The sequence below is a fragment of the Opisthorchis viverrini genome (genome assembly GCF_000715545.1).
Source record: "Opisthorchis viverrini unplaced genomic scaffold opera_v5_124, whole genome shotgun sequence".
Lineage (NCBI taxonomy): Eukaryota > Metazoa > Platyhelminthes > Trematoda > Opisthorchiida > Opisthorchiidae > Opisthorchis > Opisthorchis viverrini.
Window position 1 is genome coordinate 704532 of NW_008751781.1, and position 19758 is coordinate 724289.

Sequence of the window (19758 nt, forward strand, 5' to 3'; positions counted from 1 at the left end):
ATGAAGTCTTCTCGAATGGTGACCACAATCAACCGGCAACTTACCCGTTGGAGTTCTTGGTTTCTCAACATCTTAATAAATTAGATAAAGGTTTCAGGCAGACGCAGGTTTACATTTGCTATCCCACATTTGACCGCTTCCGATAGTTATCTTAAGCATATGGGAGACTTTTCTATGACATAAAGCGGTTGCGAAAATTAACATAACCATGAAAAATTCGCATGGATCTGTTTACTAAGTCAGTCACCATGAATGTTAAGGGTCACTAATTGACCCGATTCCGGAGCATGGTGGAGCTACGGAAAACTATCTACTATCTGCCAACAAAAACGGCTGCAATAGCGAAGAATTTGGTGAGAATTCGTCAATAAAGGAGCCAGTCAACACATTTGACCAGGTGCTGTGAGTACCGTGTTTGATAACCCGGGCTATAGCCTGTGTAAATATAAGTTTATCAAGCTGCTGATTAGCCGCTACCTTCATCTAAGGGCCTTCGAAAAGTCAAACCTAGCCACACAGACAAAATCACGGGACGGAAATCACACTGTCATATATGATGAACATTTTTGAGGTGATGGGCGAACAAACTGCAGACCTTCAAGCATACTGCAAATAGCAGTGTGCAGGAGCAGCAAACAGCAAAGGGAACGAAACCCAGTGCAAGGCCAGCAGCGTTGGACAAACAAAGAAATACCTAACGATCAGAAACACTGTACATTAATCAGCTTCAGGATGATACGATACAGACCAGGAAGTACTCGAATTCAAAGTGAACATTGCTAATAGACCAAACCATGCAGTCGCATTAAGAAACGCAAATTTAAGGAGGCCCAGTATATCAGTCCTTAAGCAGCGAACAAACGAGGTGGGATCGATCCTTTCAACAATCGTTTGAAGACAAAATTCGAGAAGTAAAGAAAGAATCAGTGAGACTGAAAAGTGTCAAAATTCGTAGAAAACATCAATAGGGAGAAGCACACGGCTTCCAGAAAGCAAGTTGAAAATTCCGAAGACCGTACAGGCCAAATAAATTAGAACGATGAATAAATGTGCGCAAGCCAGCCAACGTAATGCAAGGACAGAAAATCAGGCAAAATGATACGATGATCAATATTACTAACTGGTCAGTAGGAATTCAGACCACAACTCAACACAACTCGCAGGCGGACTAGTCAAACAATGGGTGAGGTGAATCTGTAAACGGTCACGCTAATGAAGTCTTCTCGAATGGTGACCACGATCAACCGGCAACTTACCCGTTGGAGTTCTTGGTTTCTCAACATCTTAATAAATTAGATAAAGGTTTCAGGCAGACGCAGGTTTACATTTGCTATCCCACATTTGACCGCTTCCGATAGTTATCTTAAGCATATGGGAGACTTTTCTATGACATAAAGCGGTTGCGAAAATTAACATAACCATGAAAAATTCGCATGGATCTGTTTACTAAGTCAGTCACCATGAATGTTAAGGGTCACTAATTGACCCGATTCCGGAGCATGGTGGAGCTACGGAAAATTATCTACTATCTGCCAACAAAAACGGCTGCAATAGCGACGAATTTGGTGAGAAGTCGTCAATAAAGGAGCTAGTCAACACATTTGACCAGGTGCTGTGAATCCCGTGTTTGATAACCCGGGCTATAGCCTGTGTAAATATAAGTTTATCAAGCTGCTGATTAGCCGCTAATGGCCGAACGGTTAAGTGTTCAAACTACTAGCCTGAGGGTCGCGGACTCGGAACGGCCTGAAATTTTGTTAGGTGCGCACTACCCATGATCTCAAAAAAGGAGTAAACAGACAGAGTGTGTGGTTTTCAGAATAGACTAGGTGTATTTCAAGAAAGAAATCACGTCTGAAATTCCTGAATTCCCTTACACTACCATTATAGTATGAACTAGGTAATCAGGATATGAGGGCTGTTTACATCGATTTTCATTGAATACTTGTAAGCTGCAAATTTTTTCATGCTGTATTGAAAAGTGTGCTTCTTAGAATTTTAGGCCTTGCAACACTTTTCATAATAGTGGACTACGACAACTATTTGTGTCCTTCATTTTGATGACTTAAAACCTTTTATCGCCGAAGGAACCTGCCTTCAACGAGATACTTTTGAAGACAGAGAAATTGTCTACAGAACACTTTCCCGCTGAGAAAACCAAACCACCCGATGAAAAGACCAAAATCTTCATGGTCTACCAAAGTGTCGATTTGCTTGTCATCAGCATTAGAAACCACATCAAGAGGCAGTAAAGATCTGACTTAAATTGATCCCTTATTGACTGTTTCCAGCTATCAGCTGAGCTACGCTGAGTCACGCGCAAAACTCCCATAACTGAATCTTTCAAAAGGAGTTTTATCAACAAATGCGATACTCAAATCATGGAATTATGCCGTCTTTCATATACGAGTTTGAAAACTGCTAATTCCAAGGGGGATCTCAAAGTTCACATCAAATCAAGGTAAGGTGGCCACAAGACAGCTACTCAAACATGGTTCACTTAAACAAGACGTGCGATGACAAGACCAAATAGTGGTTTGCTTTCAAGTCAAAACAATAGAATTTGTTCGTGCAGAACAGAAACAACAGAAAGGGTATTGCGTTGTACAGAATGAGAATAGGGGAAAAGGAATAAACATTACTGGACAATGAGTTATGTTACCTCATTGTCTGACGGCGAATATCGGTTTTGTGAGGATGAGATGTTCTGTACTTCCTGTCGCATACAACTGACAATTCGTAACGAGAGTGGTGCAGGATGTCGGCTTCGTTGTCGGAGGTTTTAAAGGGTACGCACAATTAATGCCGGTCTTCGATTTCAATATCCAAATTTCGCCATCGCCTGCGCCCACTCCTAGTGTTTCTACGAAATGCAACCGAACGTTTGCTAGCAAATTTTCAAGCCCGGCGAACCGATCAACAGCCAAATGATCTACAACCGGCTAACGCCCCCTAGCTACCACTACTTTCGAGGCCCGTTGAAAGTCGCCAGCCGACCTATGCATGCTGTCACAACAAGGTGAACAAGCACAAAAACAAACAACAATTTGTTTCACTATCATAAATGAGTGGAGATAATACGGCTATGTGGCAAACGCTCAGCTGGTTTGCTCGGGTCGATTTCCATGACTGGAGATATTACGCTCAGCTGGTTTGCTCGGGTCGATTTCCTATAGGAGGTCGAAGCGATCCAAGCATGTAGTTTACTGTTAGGGTTTATCTGCAGACGGGTTGAAAGGTCTAGGTGGCTTAGAGGCTAAGGAGCCAACTTAATATACTGGAAGGTTTGTGGTTCGAAGCCGACCTCTGAATCTTGACTGCTCTTGTCTAGTCTTGAGCAGCCTGGCAGGTGGACAAGAAAACTGTTCATGAATTACTTGTATTCGAATCATTGTGAGATTCCGTGATTATTTGTTAGAAACCCGTCTCCAGATGTGTATATAAAGTAGAGTCTTTTGCACAAAATGTGGTGCAAATCTTTGGGTTGTGAAACGTCGTTTTGTTCTTTTCGAATCAAACAGATGATCGTCTGGGTTGTGTGAAGGATAAAGAAAAGGCCAGTGGTCACGCAAATAGAAGTCTGAAAGTGATGTAACAAATAAGGAGGCAGAGAGCAGCATTACTCACCTCTTTGCAACTGTATTGAGATGCGTTTCTACAAGTCAAGTTGTTACTGAATAACCTAACATTGTCGAGAGATTCTAATACTGCTCTACTCTTGGAAGACGATCTAAGGCCTTTCCTTCACACTGAATGTGTATTTCACATGCATGATGTATAACACCTACTTTATTTCATTCACATTCTTCACAGGTGCGGAAGTGGACTCAGTCGTATTGCTTCCACCTCAAAATTCATCATGTTCCCAGGGTTATTTTTTCAGAACTTCAATACGCAAACAGTTGGGCATGCTGCTTTTCAGAATCTTGTCAACAGTGCAATGAAGGATACTTGCTTAACGGTTGTCTATTATTTTATTAGCTGTTTCTTTGATTGCGGTGTCCTTGGACTGTGGTGGGAAATCTTCTTATAAACATACAGACCAAGGGGAAAACCTTTCAATTATGGTCCACATCAAATTGAATTTTCTATCAGACAGTCCAATTTTTCAGCGGCTAGCTCTTTGACATTCAGAATTCGTGGGTTGATTGTGATGGTCATATTATGCAGGGTTGTGAGCCTGGTTCACCGAAGCAAGTCTGCCTCCATGTTTCTACCCGATATTCTGTATAGATATGGGTCGTCTGAACTGTGTGTACTGTCCTGGCCAACTGAGCTTGGCTTGGGTCAACCGTTTTGATGTAACAGATTCTCAGCTTCGTTTCTGAAAAAGCTGGGGCTCATTCGTATCTGCCACTGCAACTTTAGTCTCTGTTGAAATTTTCAACCGCAGCAACCACAGCAATGTTGACGAGCTGTGGTTGCCGGTTTTACTGAATTGGTAGCTGTTTGATGTGCACTACCATAGTTGAAACGGAGGTGAACTACTAACCTGAGTTTTATTTATCTGAAATATGACACAGTCGGTGGCACACCACCAGCCCGTGAAGAACAGATCAACTCATACTTGACCCTCATCTGTGATTACCTCGTTTACATACAAAATATTGCTTTTTTTAAAATTCGATTCCTCTCGGAATACACTGTCAAGACAGTGCACGGTGCCATGGACTGTTGTGCGCTGCCTTTAAAATATCATCACCTTATTATATATGCTAACCTTCTTAACTTTATCTTCTTCCGTGCTGATGCGATCACCTTTGTCGTGGATTTCGATCGATCGCTAAGTCTCTTGAGAGGACATTTGGTTGAGTCCGAATAGTGGGTTCCTCACCGGAGAGTGGTCACTCATCAGACGTAATTCTGATGGTAGAAATTAGTTATCCTGAAAGGAAAAAACCAAGTCTGATCAGAAAACGTACCATGGAAGGCGGTCATTTAAATAGGCAGAAAGCCGCATAGTTATGTATCAGGAACATTTCTTTCGCCACATTCTCCTTCCGGGCGACATTTTGCAGAAACACTCTTCCGTGTGTCGACCAAGCCCATTTTAGCTTACTTCAACGTAAAACCGTCTGTTGCCTCAAGGCAAACCGGATTCCCTCATCTGTGTCTGAACATGCACATCAATGAATATCCACTGTCACACAAATCGTAAAATCCACCACGCTCAGGACCACTCGGTCGGCCTGACTAAAGGTCTGTCAATGGTAAAACGATAGAAGGCATTCAACAGAGTATTACCGACTACGCATAGGCTGAGTAGAATAGCGGACTTACGCCAAGAAAATGTCCATTTACGGCTGTTTTGTTCTGGTGGATAGCACAGACGTGAATGAAAAGGAATGAAGGTAACCTGTCACTGGATCGTATGTGTGTGCGTTCGTGTTGGTTGATTCGCTAGTACAATTCAGCTGATCATTGATTTCTGTACTACTCATTGACTGCGACAATCTGGCACGTGATATGAGGACCACCCGAACTCTGGACGAGTGTCGTTTTCCGACAGAACGTCACAACCACAACAAAGCCAGAGTTGGCCAAGCACTTCCTTCAATTTTGCTGGTGATGGGGGATGAGAACGAATTAGCTGGCGTAACTTACTGTTGTAGCAGCCAAAATAACCAATCAGCATGCGAGATTTTCCCATGAATCGTCGAATGCGCTACAACTATGTCCACATGTATCGGACATGAGGTAGGTCGTCATACGAAACAAAACGAAGAACGTATGCATTGTCATCCGAGCTGAATTTTCAACCAACTTATGGATATAGAATCCTGAATTCACTGTGTCTTCTCTCCAATAAGTGAGTTTGGTCTGGACTGTTTTTGTAACCTGAATAAGGCATTTTGCGCTAGTAACGTAATTATACTCTTGTAAATTTGACGTGAAGGAATTTGATGACAAGCTGCTGAAGGTCAGCTTTACCGGATCCGTTGCATCTTGTTGACAGTAGACAAGGAGGATATATTTTCTGGGTCCATTGGGCAATCGAGCGAAATAGCACAATTAAATGCTATAGACCGCAGTCCACTTTAGCAACTAGTTGACTGCTAATCGTGAAAGCGATGGATGTTTGATCATTGTTTTCTAGCTAGCTTCATTTCTTAACCAAGTTGATGGGCTTTGATTAGTATTCCTCTGGTCTTTCTCCTTTTACTTTCAGGACTTTCCATTTGAATGTCGATTGTCGTCCAACTATAAGCTGTGTAGTCATCTAGTCACCGTTTGAATCCACAAAACCCTCTTAGAATGATTATTGTGGATTTGTTATGTCAACTTTCTTTCGACGACCAGACCATACCTGTTTTTTTTCAAAGAAAGTTATGATGAATAGAGTTCGACTGCGCATTACTGCAATGTGAGTCAGTGTCAGGTGGATGCGCCCAATGTTAGTCACGTGGTCCTGAGTTGTAAAACTACACATGGTCTCTTTGTGATATTCCCAGCATGAGTGAGCTGTATAAAAACCGCTCTACGTTTCAGTCGGCAAGATATTCGAGATATTGCAGTAGATTTTTATGGAGGAAACTACTCACAAGTTGCTGAAATTACTTCGACGGCCCAATACCAGTTTTTCCCTTCTTAGGGTTTATCAGATAGGTGCAGGTTGCAAGTTCCCGTCAACATTATGTTCTAGTTGAACTCAACTTGAGCAAAATGTGCCAGATACTCTCATTTAAACATAAATCTGGTTACCACTTGAGACTCATCTAAATGAAACCCGAATTTCTCATTTAAGACGCGAGACTCACCTTGGATTTAAACAAGTCTCCCGTTGAAACCAGACTGTGCAAATGAGTATACTTGTCAAATTTCATACAACTAACATTCAGAAAAAAACTTAAGATTGATGGAATCTCGGGGAATGCATCTACTTGCTAAGCTCCGAGGAGAGTGAAACCGGTCGGGGGAATCGTAGGGATTTTAAAAAACTTGCGAACAGTTTCCTCCATAATCCGAGGAGATGAAACCGGTCGGGGGAATCGTAGAGATTTTAAAAAACTTGCGAACAGTTTCCTCCATAAAAAGTTACACATTCTTCGGCGGTAATGTGCCGAAAATCCCATACTGCCTGGGCAAGTGAATAATCAGTTGAAAATTTCAAGGCAAACATCCTGCAGAAACAGTTGTTGCTACCGCGTTGTCAGATAAGGGGATAACATAGGTGCATATTAACCATGATCTCTTCCGACCATCGTTCTCTGTCTACCATTGGAGGTGTAAAGCGATCAAAGTATGCGCTCTGAAGAGATCAATCATGACAACTAAAATAAACTCGAATATCGTGCAGAATTACTGGCAACTTTCGTATGTGTGTGGGCATGTGTGGGGATCATTGATTTTCTTTGCGCAAACTGTATTACTTCTTTCGGATTTGCTCAGTGTTCTACCGGCAAACGCCCCATCGGTCTCATGGATATGCTCGTCTGAGTGCCTTTTCCTTCAGGCAGCGTTTGCTAAAGGTTTAACTGACAGGTAAATGGTTCACGTTGCTTTTCGACTGCACAGATCGATGATGATTAAAACTGGAAACGGTGTGATCACACATTTGGTTATACTTGATTCCACACAAGACCACTAACTTCAGACACGTGCTGATTAGCTCACACCTGATGCATGTAAATTTGCACTCCGTGTAATGTCCGTTCAACAGTTCGCGATACGAGGAATCGAGGGGTAACGCTCACCAACGGCTAACTAGAATGGACTATCAAGCGTAACCTGTTACAATATTTAAGCTACGGAGCTAACAGTGGCCATTTCGAACCCCTCTAGCGTCCGATCCAACTTTAGTGCCTCTGCAAAAACAAAGATCTTCATAAATATATTTTACGTTACTTTTTAGTCGACCTGTAACGAAATAAACCGCTACATGCAGCTTCACTAATGACGACACGACAAGCAGTTAACTGCCATTCGCGTGTATAAACACCATGGAAATAGATCATACGCAACCTCTTGTGTGGCGCACCACACTGAAAATATAAAATTCACTCCCTAACTTGAACAGAAAATTTATCGCCAGCAGACTTTCAAGCTACGTACGTGCGTATGGTTGCGCCAATGGAGACTCGATGGAGTCAAATGACCAGTTTATTGTCCACAGTGTAGATAAATTACTACAGTTTCCAGGAAATTCACTTGTCTGATGAATTCAAGAAAGAAGAACACTAACAATGACCTATTTACGAATTTAGTACAGTATACTAAGATAATGCAGTATAGCATAGTAAAGTGTAGTATGGCACATTATTGTATACTGCAGTATGGTAGGGTGTAGTAAATTTGTGTTTAAAAACAAAAACCAAGTATACTCTGAAATTTCGGGAGCAAAGTCATCCATCCTAAGAAACACTTCGACTGTCGGTTGGTGGATTTTATGCACGCTCGTTTGCAATTCCCATTCATGGTAGACCTACGTTGCACTCAACCTAATCAATCGCAATCAAGACATGCATTCATTCATTTTAAAAGTCCTGAGACGTAGCATCAAAACAATCAAAAAGACTCGAAGTTCGAGGCTAATCTGTCCTTTCACTTCATGACATAATGTGACAGAAAAGCACAATCTTTGTGGCTAAAAGAAGCTGGTTGTAGATACCGAGTGATGTATAACACATAACGAGATATCTAGAAAATTTTTAACCACGACTTCACTTTTAAATAAGAATCCATCTCCAGAATAAAGGTCAAAATGTGCTTTTTTGACCACACTGTGATGATATAGTTTTTGACCCTGCAGTTATTTTATGGTTTGGCGATGAAATCCACGACCAACGTTATACATCTCAAGGAAAGAAATCTATGAGACCTACGGATATTAGGAAGAAGTCGGTACTACTAGTAAGTCTCTTCGAACACTCAGCAGAGATACGTTCTTTAAATCTGGTAAACTGTGAGCGTAATGCATGGAGGCACCATCCAGTTCCCGTCTTCAGGGGCCGTATTAATATTCCTGATAGACGTGGAATTAGTGCAGCGACGCACCCAGTAATGCAATGTAATACCTGTTGCATCACCATCAGCAGTCTTGGTTTCCTTGATGGTATCAATCCTACACTATTCACACCTGTAGCATTTGCAAGTGAACTTCATGTTGTTTTGCCCGTGTAATCGATTGGAGTTTGTTGTAATTTTGATGGACGGTACACATCATTTCACGGGCGTTTTACCTACTTCAGTGTGATCCTGTCCTGTTTCTGATAAAGCATCGTGAAAAAAACATTGGTACATTTTCTTCTTACCTGTCAGGACTCTCCTAACCATAAACCCACCAACCATCTTGCTAATCTTAACTGCGTACGACGCAGTGGTCCGGAAGCTAATATATCAAAACCGAATCACTTCAATAGTAACTGACCGTGATTGTTGAGCTGAGCTTGAAAATCGACTTGCAGATATTTTTTTGACTTTCGAAGAGACATCATGAGGGGAGCGGTTTAAGTTCAAGTCTATCTCTAAAAGACCAAGATCCTCAATCAGTCGATCAAACGGTCACGTAGTAAAAAAATATTTTCAGCAGTTACCCGAGTAGAATAGAACCGAGAAACCACAGAGACCAAGTGGACTGGGCTGCTTAAATGCTCGAACAGTTCGATAGACAAACTAGCCTAAGCACTCTCGTCTATCCTGTTCGTTTCAGGTATTTTGAAGAAAATCGGTTCGATTTTCTGATACTTTAGGGTCATCTAGATTGAAAAGGAAGTTCATCAATCTTGATTGCTGGGGATGCATAGTTTCCTGGACAGGCGACATGGTTTATCCTACTTTCCACACAACTGTTTGCATGGATTTCTAAACTGTTGACTGGCGACTTTAACGGCACAACTTCATATGGGTGATGCGAATTTGAATAATTAAGACCTGACTGTTTTACCTCCCGTGTCAGTTGAGAGGGAGAGCTTAGTGTTCGAAACATATCTGGGTGTTGTATTAGAAGGTTTGTTCCGTTGCTCCCCGTTTGTGTTAGAACAGACCGTAAACCGAGTTATTGAAAGGAATCATGGTAATTTGTTTTATTGGTGTAAGAAAAAAGGACAAGCCATATTTGGGTACGCCGCCATGCTTTACTCTTGAACACTACTCACTGTCAATACGACTCTTGAGACGTAATCACGTTCGGGTTTTGTGATTCGACGCAAAGGCATACAACCCTTTCTGCAATGTTAGATATTAGTGGACACAGGCTCATCCTTTTTTCTGGCATATTGTGTAAATCCCACATATACACCTGACTGGGTTCAATTGTAGAATGTAAGATAGTCTGAAAAACCATACTGCAGTAAGTACTGCTTCCACTACTTGTTCATTACACTCACCATAAGTCTCGCGAACTTCATCATCTGACGCTCATAAGTAGTATTCTATCGTCACCGTGTTATTATATTTAGCTCTTTGCGAGTAATTTTATTAAGGCTCACTAGATGGGCTTCAACTTCTTTTCATTCCAACCTAAGGGGAAATAAAAATGACTAATGAGAATCACTTGTTTGGTCTTAAAAGTGATCTTATTTTGCCAGAAAGTGCATAACGTTGTGGCTAACAAGAAGTCACTTTTCCCTCTAGCTTCCCCTCTGGTTACTCCTAACCAAGAGGCCTTGCTAGTTAGTTTGCCACAAGTGGTTTTCATAATTTTCTAGTCCTTTTTACCTATTCTCTAATACTATTTGCTACAATTTCCATTGTTTTCCACGCGTAAAAATTGTTTTCCCGCGACTTCCCTCAGCAGATATGCTAGACTGAGTTGCTTGTTTTAAATCGTTGTTTTCCGCTCAACTGCCCAAAAAGAGCTCTTCTGATTATTCACTACGAGGCAACTATTGATGTGTAGCTGGCCGCTCTTTTGAGCTATGAACATAAATCTCGTGTGCTGCAAGGTTACTTACACACTGCATTGATCGGGTAGACGCCAGCTCTTGCCTTGCTTGATATCGGTCTTGTGAGTGATCGTGGTTATAGCCTTCCAGAACGCTGACGGACTGCTGGTATTAAGTTATAATTTAATTCCACTGTCGACTGGTTCGATTCTCAACAAACCAGTGCTTTTGAAGTATTTGTGTAAACTTACGCCAGGTCCATGTGAAGGTCACACATTTCGCTCGCTGGTAAAGTCGACAGGCATCAGATTTTCACCCATCGGTCATTGGAGAGGTGTCTGCTGTAAAACAATATTTCAGTAACTAAAAGTCCACAAGATCGAGTCCCTTCCAAAATCGTTTATCTTCTGCTTCATTTGGGAAATTTTCTTTATAATTTGGATCCCTGTTTCTTCTACACTAGCAAAATTTGGTATGATCAGAGTTGTTTATATTCCAGGGGAGTCAATATTTTGGAAAAAACATATGTTGGCTTGGCCTCCGCTGTAAATAAAACGAGTCAGGCTTGTTTTTATCATAGAAAATCTCTTTGAAGCAGTTGCGACTGGCTCCAGTTTGAGATAACTATTGGAGTTGGTTTTGGAAATCTAAAAGTTTTCTGGATTCTGTCTGCAAAACTGTTGGCTTACATGGTTCGGCTGCACTGAGGACAAGACTGGATTACGGTCACTAGTGTTACCAGATGTTGTCGCCCTTAATTGACTTACAGCATGCAGGAATTTCGTACAGTTTCAGTCTTCTTTATCTCCCTCTAACTCCCGGTGGATCGCCCTCTGACAGTGAGTACGCCGATGATATTGCGGCCCTTGAATCAGACTGTTTAGAAGTGCAAAACGTTTTCAATAACCTAGATAATTCTTATTCACTGTTAGGTATGAATTTCGCAACCTTATAGCATACAGTGCTGCTGTAAGGCTGGGTGAAATCGAACCCAAGCCTCAGGCTTGCAGATGAAACGATCGATGTGACAGATAGGCTCGTTTACCTAGACAACTGCATAGGTCGAGGCGGTCTGACAAGAGACCAAAGCACTTCCGGAGTTGGAAATGCCATGACGGTTTTGGCCAGCCTGCGACATTTCTGTTGCAGTCTATCAGGGTTAGAGTGTACAATGCCGAAGTCCAAGCCGTCATACTTTATGGTTTGGAGACGTGACTTAAGCGTGTGGAAGATCTTCGAATACTCTCTGTGATTGACCATTCGTGCATCGCAGACGTTGATGGAAATATCATATCAGTAATACGGAAATATGTCCGTTCCCCGGAAAGTACACCCTTTCTCGATTGATCAACTGGTCACACTGAAGGTTAGGCTGATTTAGCCATATACTACTTATGCCATTGGACTGTATGCCTCATAGAACCTAATTCGCGCAGCTTTGTGTCAGATGGGGATAACCGAGGGGTCGTTAGCCCTTACCAGTCGAATTATTTGCGTTGGTAACCGCCGTTTCCCCAGATAAGGACAGAAGGATGAGGCAAAAACAGTCAGTGTGTCACGTATTCAACGACGATCTTGCATCAAAGCTATTTCCTTCTCTGCGTTAGCCTCACTACCTCCTATGCTAGACAAATGGTTCCGCTTGTCGTCGGTGCACGTGTTGTGTCATTGCTTCTAACGAGTGGCTCTCAGTTTCCCATTCTTCTCATCCTCTGTAAGCGAAGCTGGAGCAGCTGGGGCCATTTCAATGCATAGTTTGTGGGATGAAAAACCAAACCGAATAGTACAGATTTCTCATTGAGAAGTGCTCAGGAGGAGATAGGTTCCTGATCGACAGTGCTACAAAAATATAACTGCGCCTTTTAGGAAAGCAAGCAATGCATCATGGCCCATCCAAATTGCGTGTAAATTGAATAGATTTTGGTTTACGCGGTTATTTAAACTGATCTTAAGAGCAAAACTTCCTGGAACACTTTTCGTTAACCTTCGCGGAGGTTTAGATCTTGCATTCCAATCGCGACTATCGTCTGCATTCCACCTGGGATGTTTAGAGTACTTTCCGGGCTGCTTTAAGTTACATGTTTCTAACGTGTCCAAAAATCCAACACTAACCTAGCTCACTTAGTCGTTTTTACATCAGTTGCATTCTTACTCATTAACCAACTTATTATTTTCTAGTGTCGATGCGTTTGGTCCTGGCATCTCGCCTGTCCATCACCGGTCTGGTTTATTATTCCTTCTTACCACGCCTCAAACCCCACTTAGCAACTATTTAGGTCAAGGTTGACCGAGGGTACATGTGTTCCCCTGCAACGTCTTTCTTGTTTTATGCAACAAACTTTGTAGTGAATCCCTAACAATTCAGGAATTTTGTTCGGAGTGCTTAGCCAATGGAATAAGTTTGCCTGATTTTGATCTGGCAAATTCGTTCGCCAAGATATTTGCACATTTTCACTGCATACCTCATTGAAGCACGTAAACGTAATATTGGGACATTTCTGGTTGAATAGGTGTGCTGGGATATTGCTCAACTCCATAGGAAACTTAGACCAACCCGTAGGATATTCTGGGCTCTCAAGGTGATCAGTTAATGTTTTTGGTTACCAAATAGAAATCGACAACACATTTGGTGGCTGACTGTTTTGCAAGACGAATTTAGATTTAACCTGGGCTCGAGTGAAAACATACGGGGACAATGTTGGTTTAATTAGCGTTTTGCACACTATAATTAGCTTGCATCTCAATCGACTCACTGGCGCAGTGTGTTGGTGACTCCAACACCCATATTCAGACAACTGCAGATGCTTACGGCAACCAAATTTTCCATTCAACCGTTTGAAATGTAGGCTGGTTGAAATCATTGTACAGAAGACGGACCGTTCCAGGTATTCAAGATTTCGAAACTGGCAGACGAAAGTTTCGTGTATGCTGTTATCGTATAAACACAAGCCTTGAGATACTAAAAAAGCATTTTATTTAAAGCAGACTCAAAATTCATCTGTCTGTAAAGGCTAAAAATAAGTCGACAACCGAACAACTCTCAGCGTTCCTCGAGCCGCCCTGTTTGCTATGTGTCCTTTTAACCCAACGTATGCTTCTGTGTCAGTCGCGACAACATCCGGGAATTTACTTGGATCTTTGAAATTCACAGTGCACCACTGCCTCTTCTATCGTAATGACAGAAAGTTTCACAGTTCTATCATTCGCTTTTCAGGTACGACACACCTGCAGTGACACTTGGGTCTCTACTGCAAAGCTGCTTGTTTCCCCTTTTCACAAACTTCAAAGCAGGTGCGAAACCGTTCGGGTGAATTCAATTCTAAGGTGGTCTAGCAATGAAAATTTGAAGAAGACGTGGGGGCACACTGGGGCCTCGATGATAGTGATGCTGGAGCGATTGCATTTTACAGAGGTTGTTGATGAAAGGAATTGCTTGTGACGTCGATCGGGAGGGGCATATCCTTAACATTTATCAGGAAAGTGCGACCAAATGGATTCATAGTTGGTCCGAAGCAGGTGACACACAAAGAGATTTGTGAAGAGACACAAGTCGATAGTATCAGTGAGCGCGTACCACATTGCACCCGAGTGCAGTAACTGAAAACATTAAATTCCGGATGCAACCAACTCTTCATTCCTCCAAGTTTTGATGGGCTAAACTGACAAGAATTTGTAAAATAAAACCGTTTGGAGGTCCATGCTTGTTAAAAAGATCCCCACCATCAAAGGATGTCTCGTTGATGTAACAGGTAATAGCCTTGAAAAGACCGCACGTGCTTAATATCCACCTAGTACATGACCAGCGAAACGAACACGGAACTGTTTAGTTTGGTTAATTGAGATACTATGTTGAAAAAGCAGACAAGGGGTCATCGCAAAGGAGGTAAAAAGACGAATTTCACATAACCTTACCAGAGTTCAGATAGACAAGATATCAAAGTGTTGGCAGATTCGGCGCATTTGAGATCAGGTAGCTTGTGGTCTCTTAATAGACTATTCTTCACCATTCGCGAAAACATCATTAGTGCGAGGTTCGGGTGGCTACCTCGTCACTACATGCGTGCGTTCATATAGTTTACAAAAGAGTGGTTGATATTTCTCAATTGGACTGGATGGTTTAGGAACGGCACTATCGTGGTCTCATTGCTCTGCTAATGACTTCTGTTTCTTTTTTGTCTGGATACCTTAGTTTTGTTCATAGGGTGTGATCGGCTAGTTAAATAGCCTCCTTTCAGCAGATTCTATCACAGTTCTGAGAGATCTATTCGCAAGGTGAGCTGACTAAAATGTCCATCATTCTAGAATTTTGTCGATCTTTCCGATACATTCTATTTTGGCACTCTTCCTCGTGCTATGATTGGCTATTTCTCAGTTTGTGCTGCGTTGTGGTTTGATTTCGTTGGCATGTGCTTTCTTATCTTCTTCTTCATAATGACAAATCTCAGTGTTTGGATAGTGTGCCAGATGCCTTTTGTGCCGATTTATGCCCTTCGCTTTGTTGACTGGAAGCGTATTTTCAACCCGACTTATTTAGATTCAAACTTTATAAATTCCTATATGTCTCTTTATGTTTTCTTGTTTATTTCCTAATCGTTGTTGATATAACGTCCTCCTATCCTCAGTAGATAATGTTTGCGGTCAGTTTCAATAACCTAATAGATGGCGTCTTCCGTAGAGAGTATGGTTTCTACTACAGAAACCTTCAGAATAGTAGCCGCCTGGTGTGTAAACAATCACGGCCTAAATTTTATAAACATACTCGGAAACATTTTGCACCGTCAGGAGAAAATTGGCTGGACGTTACACTGTGAGTCACGAGAAAGTAGACCATTTGGAAACCTCAAGTAGGAACCCATAAAACCAAGACGATATGGTACCCGTTTGGTTAAGCATGCATAAAGAAGATTAGTTGAGGTAGCACTTTCAACACAGGGTGCTCTCTTAGTAGTTAATTATTCTCACATTACCATGAACCAATATGTAGCTCAAAGGAAGGATGATCATACTTGATGTGTGACGTTTCCCGCTACAAAATCGACACTCGAAGAGCCAGCCACTGCGTGACCACGTGATATGGTCTCCTTGATTGAAGAATGAGCAGCGCTATGTCCTGTCTATGTGAAAGTTAATCATACTGCTGAACGGCATAGATTGGATTCACGGACAGGATTAAACCTCTGTTGAATATTAATTAAATACAAAAGTGAACACAGATTTCATTCTGGTACATCCATCGACCAGAGCATTTCGCGTGCATCACAATAGACAGAAGATATCACCTTTGTAACAGACCGATATTTGCTTTACAATCATCTATTTACTGCGTACGTGACGATTCACCTAGGGTTATTTTAGAACCAAACGCTAATCGGTGTTGTCGTTTGCGTGACTTACTTGATTCACTAGACCATTTTCCACATTTAAATCCAGATACTTTTAATTCGGTGCCGAGGAACCCAACTTACTCAGTTCGTGAAAAGTCTACAATGCAAGATTCATTTTTTCTGTTCCATCGTTTAGCAGCTTGAGCCGAAAGTTTTCATTCTGATGAAGTGATGAAATGACTACTTCCACACTCACTAGTTTCATTTCCAAACGTATGAACGCCTAACCTATGCTCGCCCAAGTCGCTGCCATGGTCTGCGTGCAGCAATGTTTATGGCACAGCCTTCACAACTTACCATCCATCCTACTGGCTGCAACGCAAGATTCATTTTTTTCTGTTCCATCGTTTAGTAGCTTGAGCCGAAAGTTTTCATTCTCATGATGTGTGATGAAATGACTACTTCCACGCTCACTAGTTTCGTTTCCAAACGTATGAACGCCTGACCTATGCTCGCCCAAGTCGCTGCCATGGCCTGCGTGCAGCAATGTTTATGGCACAGTCTTCACAACTTACCATCCATCCTACTGGCTAATGGATAGGAAAGCTTCCATATGTTCTGAGACGTAATAAGCTTTCCTTCGTGTTTGCACAAAACAACCTCAGCTATGTTACGATCTCACGGGTTTGCACGACGCCCACAGAGTGCGAAAATTCCAAGGAGTACCGCGGTGTTGGATCGTACTTTTGACCTTGTTCCTGGTTGTGCGGTCGGCTTTGGGTAAATACTCATCATCATCAGCCATGCTTTTATGGAATGCGTAAAAACTCAGCTTCATGAGCTGTTTCTTTTGCGTGGCTGAACACCCATTATTGCTGGCCGCTGCTGTACCGAGTGACTGCTTGATTGTCCAGTCGGTAGCTGGCTTTTCTATCCCACATGCTTGACGTCTCCCCTACTGGGAATTTGGTGGAGTTTGAGGGTCTCAGTGAGTTTCAGGCATTGTGGGAACATCTTCAGGAATCTGATCTTCCTGACACTTCGATATCGTACGCAGCCGGATAACTCATTTTTTTTTAAAAATTTAATCAGATCTAAACCTTAATAGAAATGGTCCCTGTCTTGCAGAGGGTCAGGATGATATAGACCAGGTGGAGCAGAAGGGTAACCAGATGATGCTAAGCCGACTGAGTTGGCAAGATATAGCGCTGGTGATGGTGGTTTAAGCAAATAAAGTTAAGTCATGTACTTCGTGACCACACGTAAGGTTTTGAGGTCCCTAGTATGAAAGATTTCTCTATGAACACCAAACGAGAACTTGAGAATCCCAGTCAACACATGCAATGACTGCTTATCAAGACGATACACATGATTGTTGCTTTTCAAACGCGAATCAACCTTACATCGTGACGGGTTACAGCATATCACAATAGAGCAAACTTTGAGTGTAAAATAGAAAGAAAAACCTCAACTATTTACTTGGATATAGAGTGATGCTTGAATGTTTGGGACTATAAATATATCCCAGCTTATGAGAATATGACATTGTTACACACTATGTTATTATAATATGTTGTGCTAAATATAATACATATCAGTAAACAAATTCGGTTCCATTAAGAAAGGTGACTTTAACAGAGAGAACTATTCTCTCATTCTGGTATGATTATCTAGCGGTAGACTGTGACATAATTCAACGTTCTATGGTTCCGTTACTCGCTGAGTAAACTCGACACGAGTGCATGGGTTAAATTAACTCGGTTGTTGAATGGCTCAATTGATTCAGGGTTGACTATTACTCTACAAGGAAACTGTATCATGTTAAGAACGAAGTAGTATATGCACGATTCTCCTTAATATTCTTATCACGGGAGTGATTCTGTTCTCAGATTACACACCCCATAGTCTACTTGGAGGAAAGTCCGAAACCGCTTTCGCCTAAATTAGAGCTGATCAGATGGGCTTTAAAGGGAGATCCATTCCTATCGTGGCCGAATATCTCGCCTATTACATTCTTTAGTAAGCTAGACAGCGAGTTGGATATCACATTAAAACCGTCGTTTGTTTCCAAAGGCTTTTTATTAAACTTTATTCGCTCCACTGATTTTGAAATTATTTGAATCAGCTAAATCCGTATTTTATTTTTTCAAAGACAGTTTGACGAGCGGGGGATTAAGCAAATCCTTAGGCGGAATGTCGCGCGTAATTGCACAATTTTGAAACATTTTTCTTCTTTCTCGATTCTTGCCCAAGGTCGAAATGTAAGCTAACTTTTAAGAAGGATCTTATCATCCAAATTTTAGAACATGCAACTTGCGTTACAATAAAGTTGCATTGACTTACCAAATAACATCTTTTGAGGTTATATTTAGTCCAACAACCTCTATTTTAACAATCTCAGCTAACCGCCATGGTCCCAAGAATCCGATAAATGTTTATGTAATCAAACTAACTACTGAGATGCCGGGTGTTTCAAGTGGGGTTAAACCGGATAAAGTGCATACGTATCCTGGCTTACGTGATATGAATCAGAGTTATACCGGATGAAAAGTTCAGAATGCGCGATAAATCACAACGCTGGCGATGGTCTCTAAGCTTATCGACTCGGGGAAAACTCAGTATGATAAGTGCTACTGATCGCTTCAAAGAAAGCCGAAACACACGGAGAATTTCGGTTGATTGGAGTAGCTGAATTCTATTTAAAGGTAGATTATCTTCACTGTTATTCCAACGATTGGGCAGACCTTGTCATGAGGATATTTTCAAATCAGTTTCGGGAGTTCCGACCCTGCCGATAAGCTTATATATAGAAGCAACTGAGTCTTCTGGAAGAAAAGTTACTTCAAGTTGAGTTGTTCACCTCTGATCCTGAGAAGACATTTTCACTCTAATTTTGATGCCATCCAACGATAATCGCATTTTGCTTTTGAACGTGTTATCTTTCCATTTGGCGGTCATATTATTATTGATCCGCCAGCTAAAATAAAATACCCGTAGATTATTTCGCTACTCGGAGATGGAGAAGTTCATATATTTAGCTTCACGTTTGAACATGCAAATGTGGTGATGCGATTGATTTGACATAGAATGTCGACATCAAAGCTGTGTTGACTGATTGAGCCGCCTCTTAGTAACGCCACGGTCGTTTGAACGCCACTGGAATAACGGTATCACACTCGCCTATTGTGTGAAATGTCCTGGGCTGTCCTGGGCTTGAATCCCGGCAGGTTGGCCGGTGTGCAAGCTGATGAACTTTAATAAGGGCGGGACTTGCCTCCTTTCAAATGAGAATGCAACACTTGAAAGTACCTACAGGCTCACTTAATTGCTAGTCAATCGTTTACACTGGACATTGTTCAAATAACGGGAGTCGGCAAGTGGTATCATGTAGGTAGAAAAATATTGAGGTTGTTTTGAGTAATGAGGATGGAGGCGCAGTACCCTTGGATAATGATAAAACGATCAGAACTGTCATGAGAGGAGCTTTTCACAAGGTTGCTGGAGCTCTTGGGAAACTCACAACCAGCGTCAACTTTCGAATGTGGACTCATCCGTTAGGCGCAGTTAACTTAATGTGCTACTTGAATCGAAACTGCACGAAATTTGACACT

The 19758-nt window shown here is 41.8% G+C and overlaps 1 protein-coding gene across 1 annotated transcript in view; it reads left to right on the forward strand.

Annotated features, from left to right (window-relative positions):
• Positions 1 to 1179: 1179 nt before the first annotated feature.
• Positions 1180 to 19758, forward strand: part of T265_06181 (hypothetical protein) — a gene marked incomplete at both ends in the record, with an annotated part of 89155 nt that continues 70576 nt past the window's right edge. The window contains one exon of the mRNA XM_009171382.1: positions 1180 to 1188. Within this exon, the coding sequence (XP_009169646.1) occupies positions 1180 to 1188 (9 nt within the window). The remainder of the gene's footprint in view (positions 1189 to 19758) is intronic.